The sequence below is a fragment of the Egretta garzetta genome, unplaced genomic scaffold (genome assembly GCF_000687185.1).
Source record: "Egretta garzetta isolate BGI_Z169 unplaced genomic scaffold, ASM68718v1 scaffold125, whole genome shotgun sequence".
In the NCBI taxonomy this organism is placed as follows: Eukaryota; Metazoa; Chordata; class Aves; order Pelecaniformes; family Ardeidae; genus Egretta; species Egretta garzetta.
In genome coordinates, this window is record NW_009259877.1 from 3,251,784 (window position 1) to 3,261,821 (window position 10,038).

Consider the following 10,038-nt stretch of genomic DNA (forward strand, 5'->3'; position numbering starts at 1 on the left):
GGGAAAGAAGGAATTCCTTCTTATTCTATTCCCTCCTTTATTCTGCTATAACTTATTAAGAACATTTGCTTTGCATCCATCTGAATTCATCCTACCATTTCACATCAGCATATGTATACAATCCCGATCCAAGTTTAAAAAGTGGCATTCAAAAGAAAAGAGATGGGCAGTAAAAGATATGCTTTCCAGCAACAGTTAAAATACAGTTTATAAATGGAACTTTACATTGTATCTATTCACCACAAGAACCCGCAGAAAAGTGTTGCATTTTTTTTCTTTTAAGACAGAACTTTCTCTTCATTTTCTTTTGTGATGAAATGTAATATAAATGGTATTCAGTGAAGTAACAGATGCAAAACACCTCCGCGAACTCCTAGACCTTGAAGAAACTCAAGCATTTCTATTTAAAGCAGCAATATTCAACTTCATTACCTTAATGAGGTCCTCCCTGGATGCAAAACTTGAAACCAAATGATTTTCCCCATTTTTGGTGTTAGTGACTGACACATAGAGCCGGTTCTCAGCTGTCTCATGAGCATCAGAAGGAAGAATAGACTCTATGCCTTCCCTAGAGTAAAGAAAATATTAAACATTATTCACCATAATTATTTAAAAACCTTGTAAATTTGTTAGGGGTGAAAGAGTGCTGAGCGCCCCACAGTACAGAAAAAGTACACACACTCTCCATTTTCATTTAGAGATCTTCACACAAAACTAATCTTATAGATGCATTAAGATAGGTACCTCAGTGTTTTCATAAAATCATAACCAGGCGTTACAGCACCGAAGTCCAATTTTCTAACTTCCTCTGCAAATCCATAGGCAAAGTGCTTACACTTCTGCAAATTAAAAAATTCACCATTAAGGATGTTTTAGTTATAGGAAGTATGTTCAACAGTATCTAAAACATACTAGTGGCTAAAGCTTTAATCAAGAGAGAACTGTAAGATCCAACTAAAATATTTTCCCATGTGTACTTAATTTTTAACAAGATATGCATAACAAAATTTGATCCTTTTATAAGAACTGATTTGTAAGAAAGCAAGATCCCAATTTAAAAAAAAATTATTATTATTATTAATAATAATAAACCCTCACAAGAATACCACTTTAACAATCAAGTGAAGTTATAGGCTATTTTTCTATGTATTACCACTGCTAAATAATCAGTTCTCTGAACCATATCATTATAAGAACAATCTTTTATATTTCAAGCGTAAAGCTACTTTTTATTTTAAAGACTACCTCAGTACTAAAACCAGGCACAAGTACTTTAAGATGCCTATAAGCATTAAAAAAATTAAAATTACCACAATTTCTTCTCACTAATGAAACCCATGCTAACAACATAAACATGTATTCAATGAATTAAATACTATAGAAGTATCTAATGAACGGAATACTACCGTGGAAGACAAAAGAAAAACACACAACTGCAGAAAACCAGGCAACAGATTCCACTGCAGAGAACCTCTTTCACACAAGCTGAAATGCCTAGTGTTAAAGACTGCAGGAAAATAGCCATGTGTGAGCCATAGGAACTCCAAAAGGAGAGCAAAGGAATAGGTAGCGTTTATTTTTTTAGCAAAAAGATTCTGAATTCCAATACTGAATGCTTAAGACTCACTATTCATCCTTTCATGCAGACTTCTCTAACAATTTTAGGGACTTGGGAAAAAACTAAATCCATGAAACTTCCTGAAATTGGTACTCAGTAAATATTTTATACTCATATTCACCTATATAACCACATTAACAGAATAAAAGATCTGTCTGCAAATAGTTTGGGGTGCCTGGCTTACTGGCTTCCTGCATGAGGAACAGATATGTTGCTAGTAACAAAATAAATGATTGAGAATGTGTCCCATTGAGGAGGAGGGTAAAGGACTTAATGGAAGGAAAACCAGGAAAGAGTTGGGGTTAGGATTAGTATGACATCTGGAGCAAGCTGCTGGGAGCAGTTTAACTTCCTCATGTAACTTGTACGACAGAGAACTCAGCTAAGGGAAAGACAGAAATGTAGTTCTTGCATCCACTTTCTCTATATAGCCTTCGAATAAATGTATCCAAAAAAGTTTGTTAAGAGGTCCATACCTCTTAAAGCAACAATCGCTGTAAAGATTTCTGCTAATTCATTTCACATAGGTTAGCTGTGCACCTTTACCCTTGGAGGTACTTGCAATTGCCAGTTCCAAGCCAATTCCAATATACTAAACCAGTTACATGCACCAAGTCTTGAATTTATTCTACATCAGGCAGTTAGGCTTCTTCTGTAGTCAATCAGCTGGAAAGAGGCACATTCAGATACTTTCCTCTAAATAGAGAAGAAACCCACAAACCCGACATAAAAGCACCTCAGAACTACCACCTAAGACGCTTTAATAAAGTGACAGGGAGCTAAGAGTAACAGTGGGCTGGATGAATCCCAACGTAGGTGAATGACAGAAAACTACTTGCTACTTCCAAGAACCAACCATAGACCACATGATTCTTGCTGCCAAAAGGGACAATTTCTTACAGCTACAAATTGTTTATACTTTTAGTTCTAGAAGCTTTAAACAATACATCCAAATTTGAAATAGTGACTGAGGACATGTTTAGAAATTCTAACCACTTGTACTGCGTTAAGCAAACTTGACATCAAACATGATCAAGGTACTTTTGAAATAAATAGGCACTTATCTATAACTCCATAAGCCTCGCTAGAATTCTCAAGTCCCATGCCTTTTCAACAGTGACAAAAATCCAATATATGACTGAAAAACATTTGCAAACTGTCATATTAGAACAGCAACAGTCAAAACAAGAAATCCTTAATGTTACATTCTCTCCAAGTTAAGGAAAGGTTGTATTAGAGCTCTGAGACTAGGAGATGGAGAAAGTCCTAATTATAGCTTGTCTAACATAGCCATCTCTGGGTGGGGAAATAAAAACAAATTAACTGATGTAAAAGTTGTATTTCTGGATATAAAGTATTTCAAGTCAGAAATGTAATAAAGGTAAAAATAAAATTATCCTGATAAGAAAAGTTAATTCTATTCAGTACACAACACTGTCTTAAATTCCATGAGAATCACACAGAATTATTCCCCCCCCAAAATAGCTCTCGCTTTTGCATTTAAGCAATATAACAGAATGACTAAAAAGTAAATAACAAAAAAAAAAGGTATAAAAAGTTCAGGAAACATTCTTCAGTTTGTATGAAAATTACAAATTTTCAAGGAAAAATCCATCAGACTCAATGTAATATGCACTTAGTTTCCACAAATATATAAAAAAAAACCCCCAACTCTTCTAGTATTTTTACTTAGAAAGATTTTTGTAAGTTGGACCAGGTTGGGAACAAATACTCATAACCATAACCTAGAATAAGCAAAAAAAAATTTGTTGGGCTAAGAGAAGGCTAGCTGCTGTGTTCACCATATAGGAAATTGAAATCAGAGGTATGCATTATACGAAGGAAACTTGAATCAGAGGCTACAGAAAAGGAGTAACATCTGAACAGAATACAAGCAAGGTTCTCTTCACAATAGAGTGGAACTTTCCTAATACCAAATCATATAAAGAATGCACTTGGGTGGTGGTGGGGTGGAAAGAGGCCAGGGAAGAACTTACTGCTGAAAGCAACAGAAGTATAGCTAACTGCAAGCTAAGTTCATATCACAGCAGAAAAAAAAAAATATAAAAAAAAATCAAACAAACAGAAGGATCAGTGGCAAAGCGCAGTATTGGCTGGGACTATTGCTTGAATCAAATTCAATGAAAGTTGTAACAAGCGAGGCCCAGAGAAAGTTGCCTGATGCTCACGGGACTGAAACCTAAGTGTACTTAGAACAAAAATCTAACAGCCTTTTTTTCCTCCACAATAATGCTGTTTATTATAATTCAAAATACTAAAGAAATATTAACATTTTGGCAAGGCCTAGTCCGCTAAATATATTAAGGCAAAGTCACTATAGGCACTTCAGGAGGGCAAAGCAGCTTTAACCTTAGGGGAAAAAACAAAGACAAGCTCATGCTCTCCCATAGAACCTGTAAGAGCAGTCACTAAATATCACATTGCTGTCTCTACATGACACCATATCCATGATAAGAAAAGGGTGGCATCCCTGGAGAAAAAACCCAAACACATATGTATCGAGCCCATCAGAACAGAACACTGTGAGGGTTAATCCTCCCTGGCATACAGTGGGGCTACTGCTGTTAGTCGTAAACTGTACTGAGTCTAGAGGAGGTGCACAAGCCGCTTCTTGCACTGTCTAACAGAGCACAGACAGCAAGAAAAACATTTGAGCCGGTGTGTGATATTCTTCAACTTTATGAAGATACAGTCCATCTACCATTTTCAGCTCTTTTAACAAAGGGATGAAGGATGGTGCTATGCATTTGCTTAACAACGCCTATCTCTAGCCAAGAAAACAATGATTAGCTTTGTAATGTACAGTGATTGAGTGCCTACACATTTCAGTATATTAAAGTATATCTGGTTGCATGCAACTCCACATTCACACACATGAAATTTATATTTACATAGCTTAAAATATTAAGTTCATATGACAGACTTTTGTCATAAGGAAATACTTGCTTCACAAACATTTCTGCCCGTGAATGACAGATTTTGTTAATGAAAACACATACACAAGTCTTGTTCCTTTAGAAGAAACAAAAACAAGAACCAAAATATTTTTTAAAACTTAATGGTAGATGATTATATCAAAAATATCCTCTAAAAATGATCATGTCCTATACCTACAAGTTTATTAATTTACCTCTATATTTTCTGGTACTGCTAGTAAGACAGTGGCAGCCAGTGATCCCGCAGAAGCTCCCGCAAAAGCTTTCACAACTTTCAGTAACTTCTTACCATGCCTGTAAAAAGCAGCTGCTGCCCCCAAGTGGTAAATACCCAGAAACCCACAAGCTGCAAATGACAGATTGATATGTTTCATTTGTGCTGTGGAAATAAAGTTTCACAGTCAGAAGAAGGATCAGTTAATTTTATCTTATGATATACATATATTCTTTTGACACGGAACACATAATATATCATATCTATATAACAAAAAGTGGTTTGTTTAAGAATAGTAAAAACTTTTGATTACCCAATATATCAAACAAGTAACAGTTAGTTTAGCATCTCCAAAATTGAAAACAACTCTAAAATACTCCTTAGCACAAAACCCTTTTTCAATCAAGAAATCTCTCTCTTTACAACAGAACTGTGCATTTTCATCTGATTTGTAAAAAAAAAAAAAAAAAAAATTAAATAAAAGCAGATATTCAAAAGTGGTAAAAGAATGCTGTTGTAGAGTGAACACTGTTAGCCACCTAGAATAAAAATCAAACTAATTCTAAAACTGCTGGCTACTGTGTCATCTTACTCCCCTGACACACACACAGTCTTGAACCCAATATAATTCTCTAAGAAAACATTTTTTCCTTCACCTTTGGAACTCATTGGCCTACTAGTATTATTAGTAATCACTAATAGACAAATTCTTATTTATAGTAATTTCTTATTTAGAAAAGAAAAAACACACAACATATCGTTGCTACTATTAAAATAAGGAGTAAAAGACCCCACCAAAGTAAAATACAAAACACTAAATGTATGAAAACACACACTCTGAAGGTGTCAAGGACAGAATTTAAATGTAACAACAAACATGAACAGGAAGTGTAAGTTCAGATCATTAGGGGCTGGTTATTAAAAAAAAAAAAAAACAAAACAAAAAGGCTGTACATCTCATTAGCTCTTCTGTTTCTGCAAATAACTATAATTATGAGAGCAAGCTATTCTACAGATTATATTGTACAGATATACAAGATATTTTACAGATTATTTTAGTACTGAATTAAAAATAAACTCCTAGTATATTTGGTTATGCATCAATATGAACGGGACTAAAAAAAAAAATCAGTATACTCAGGACTATACTTGATTTTTCTGGTTTGTAATGAGACAGCTGATGAGATGTTTCTCTTGGAAATAATCTACAGACACTGTGGTATCAGTTAAAAGTTAGCACACATGTACAGCAACAGATTTTGGTTTAAATTGACTCTTCAGCTCAGAAATGGAAAGAGCAGGAAAGACAAGGATAAGAAACAGCTTTCAAAACCACTAGATAAGAAGACATACTAAACTCAACTGCTCTGCCCATAACATGATTAAAATCAGACCACAAATGGGTCTAACCATGTTTACTGTTTTCCTAAAAAACAAAAACAACAACAAAAAAAACCAAACCCCACCAAAAACAAAAAAAAAAGGAACAAAAAAGTGAGCAAGCACGTATCTCATAGTGCCAGGGCATACTGTTTGGTGCATCAGTTATGCTGCTAAAACACTACACTATCATAAGGTACTTTATCAACTGTGCTTTACCCTCTTTACACTGGAAATGCTTGCATATCCACTTGTAAATATACCTGTAATATATCCAACACATTTGTACTGATAGAAAGGATTTCAGGATTGGCTCTTGCTATGGCAATATGAGAGAAAGGCACTTGCAGCGAATCAAATGATAAGTCGTGTTACTACTTTTAAAAAAAAAAAAAGAATTTTTTAATTTAAAGAAAAATCACTGTACTGCATAGAAGATAAAAAAGTTTACTCAAGATTTTACTGGAAAACAACAAACACAACTCTATTTTGAAGATTTTTTTTTTTTTTAGTAGAGTGGGAAAAACCTAAATAGACTTTGAAGTACAATGCCATGATGTGCTTGCTTTCAGGCTAGTTAAACTCTCAGTAGTTTAACCAGTGCTGCAGCTGTTTCCATGCCTTCTGCAAATCAGGAGCAAAGATGCATTTGCATCACAGGCCCCTCTGTCAAAAAGGTGAAGTTGCTTAAAGCATTATTAAGTAGAAAGACAATCGAGCATGGAAAAATTAACTCCCATTTTTGTCCAAAAGAGATTTCAGGCTCAAGACACTACTAATGTGAAACATTGTAAGAAATAAGGACCATGTTTACGTAGTTGATTGGTCAGAAAATAAACCAGTAAAGTAAGAGTTCACAAATCCCAAGAATCATGTCTAAGGGACCTATGAAATGCAACTTAGAAACCAAGTGTGAGATAGTAAGTTTAAATAAAAACAAGCTTATGTATGCTCATGTACATGGATATATACATCTTCTAAACCTTCTACAAAGCATTCTAAAGGGTATCTCTCCCTGCTGGATAACATTTAGACATTCAAAAATCCAAAAGAGATCAAAACTAAAAAGAGTATCTAAAACGTAGCTACAGCGAGAAATTTTTAGATTAAAGGGTTTTTTTTTTTAAAAGAAAAAAAATCCCTACAAATGTAGAAGACAATCACACTTCAATGTATAAAGAATTGGCTGGTACATTTCCTCTACAGTGAAAAGAACAGAAAAGGAGGTTATATGAACTGAAGGGATTATCCGAATCTCAGATGAAGACCTATGAAAATATACTGACTAAAGTCAAATGTCCATGCGTTCTCTTACAAGGCTTCGTGAGGAAGTTTTATCTTCTTATATGAGCTTTAGTCCTACCTAATTATCAGTTATTGTCAGTAACCACTGTTCTCTTGAGTGTCTGGATACATAGCATTCGCTCTTTGATGAGAGTTAATGTCTTAACACTTAGATCCCATACTTCTCTTCCTCCTTCATTCCCCTACCCAAGAGACAGAGATTATTGAATGAGTATTCAGATCAGTTTCTTGACTGACAAAAGGACTCCGTGAGAGGCAAACATGCAAAAAGAAAAAAAGAACACTAAGATTTCAATAAAGGAATACTGTTAAAGAATGCTGCTACTCTCACATTCTGTCAAGAGTAGACTAATTTCAAGTGCAAAAAAAGAAATGAATGCAATCCAAAAATAAGTTACAAATAAATATTTTTTTGTTTTTTAAACAGAAGTACTTGATCCACTGGATTTGTATGGCATGAAATACAGCACTGTTTTATAGATTCTCCAAGAGACCTTAAAATCAAAAGTAACAATTGCATGGCTGTGTTATCAAGTCATTAAATTTCTATTAATTAGGGTCAGTTCTCAGGTCTATATTATGTATTTGTCACATATACAAGAAATTTAAGAATACTTCAGTACAGATGTTAATTGGCAGGTGACATTCAGGTTCAAATGACAGATCCAGTGGTTACATCTAGCTGCATGACTGAGAAATAGGTTTTGCACATACATGTAACAACCCTACAAGTGGGTAAATAATGAGAGAAAAAATAATCACTGAATCATAGAATAACTCAGAAGGTCTCTTACCCAACCTTCTTGTGCTCAAAAGAGGGTCAGCTATCAGATCAAATCAGGTTGCTCAGGGCTTTATCCAGTTGTCAATTGAAAAATCATGTAATGTTCAGCTCCTAAGTGATAGCTAGTACCTGTTACTGGGTGAAACAATCAGGCCTTCTTTCATTTGTTCAGAACATTAAAATCAATAGAGTATTGCAAATAATCAGCATTATAGAGAAGAAACAACAGAATATTAACATCTTCATTCAGCACTATGCACCTATTTGCAGGGAGGTTCTGTACACTGAATTGAAGGCCTCTTACATCAAATTTCTAACAAAAGCACTTAACCTACAAAGATGATACAGATGGATAAGAATTATGATTCTGTAAGGAACTATCTGCTTGACAGATGCAGTTAAGCAATGTCATTTCATCTTGCAAAGGAATCTCTGAGTGAGAGAAAAATGTAAGAAAGCATTCGTTAGATGAATGTCCTGTAAAATCAGAAAAGCAAGAAACAGGAAAACAAGATACTCACTTTTATAAGAATATAACTTTCGCCATTTCTTTTGATTTTTGCAAGTATGTCATGGCAACACTTGATTTGCAAGTTAGAGAATGGTGCATTTCAGAGACAGTATGATTGAAAAATGTCTTTTGCTTTGATGATCACTGCTCTTTTGATCAAAAAGAATACTAGGGTTATAACAGCTCCCAAGAGAACATACAGAGAAACTTAATCAAGTCTACAGTAAGACTATTCCCTGCCAATTTCTTACAGAGTACCAGAAATACAAGCACAGTCACATCCGGACATAGACCATTTTTTCAGCTGCCTGAGCAAACAGCAGAAATCTTGCTATCTTAGAAATGGTATGAAACACCTCTTCCACAAGACTTCGGAATAAATATTCTTAGAGGGTTTAACATAAGTTCTGACTGTTGACGATATTATCTATTAACTCAAAGTTGGCATGTGTTAATAAAAAATTTCAATGAACAAGTACATTTCAGCTGGACAGTGTGCACACTCTAGAGATACGAGGTAAACAGAACATAGTAAATGCTTTTGCCACTGCTTTTCAGAAATGTTATGTGATTGGCAAATTTCAAAATATAAAGATTTTAACTGGTTAAGGGGATAGTTATGATTCTGTTGTCTACAAGAAAAAAACAGAAGCATGAGAAAGAGAAGTACAAGAAGAAACTAGAAGGACATTGGGGCCGTTCAGTTTCATTACTTTACAGGTAAAGAAGGAGCATTGAGGAGTAAACATAAACCTAAGAGTACTATTTAAAAGATTCTCACATCTGCAGAAAAAAAAATAATCACTGGTAATTTAAAATATACTGGGAGTGCAGGGGGAGGGGCATTCAAAAAATCAGCAGTATCTCATCTGTTTGTAATGCAAACCTAAAAGAGAACATATGTAAGGAGACAAGCCTGTACAGAAGAATTATGATACAATACAATATAGCGTTTTCAGGATAAGTACTGTCTTCCTAAATGTCATGCACAAGAAATAGCAGAATAGTTTCTCATACTGAGCAATATAATTATATAAACAGTACACGATCTAAGCATCTTAACCAGTCATAACTACCTCCCTGTCACCCATATGTAAACAAAAGCTGAAAATGCCCAAAGCAACTGCCTAAAAAACCTTTACAAACGAAAATTAAATATACATAGAATGCTAATGACCAAGCACCCTGAAGCACAGAAGCTAAAATGTATAATGCACGGTAGCACATTTAAGGATTAGTTATTACCTAGGAATGACCAAACAAGCAAAG

General features: G+C 34.6%; 1 protein-coding gene across 1 annotated transcript in view; it reads right to left on the reverse strand.

Annotated features, from left to right (window-relative positions):
- PNPLA4 (patatin like phospholipase domain containing 4) overlaps window positions 1-10,038 on the reverse strand; it is a 22,884-nt gene that overhangs the window by 11,131 nt on the left and 1,715 nt on the right. Inside the window, exons 3-5 of the mRNA XM_009640148.2 lie at window positions 4,770-4,954; window positions 745-839; window positions 433-568 (exon numbers count right to left, since the gene is read on the reverse strand). Coding sequence (XP_009638443.1) covers window positions 433-568; window positions 745-839; window positions 4,770-4,954 — 416 coding nt within the window. The remainder of the gene's footprint in view (window positions 1-432; window positions 569-744; window positions 840-4,769; window positions 4,955-10,038) is intronic.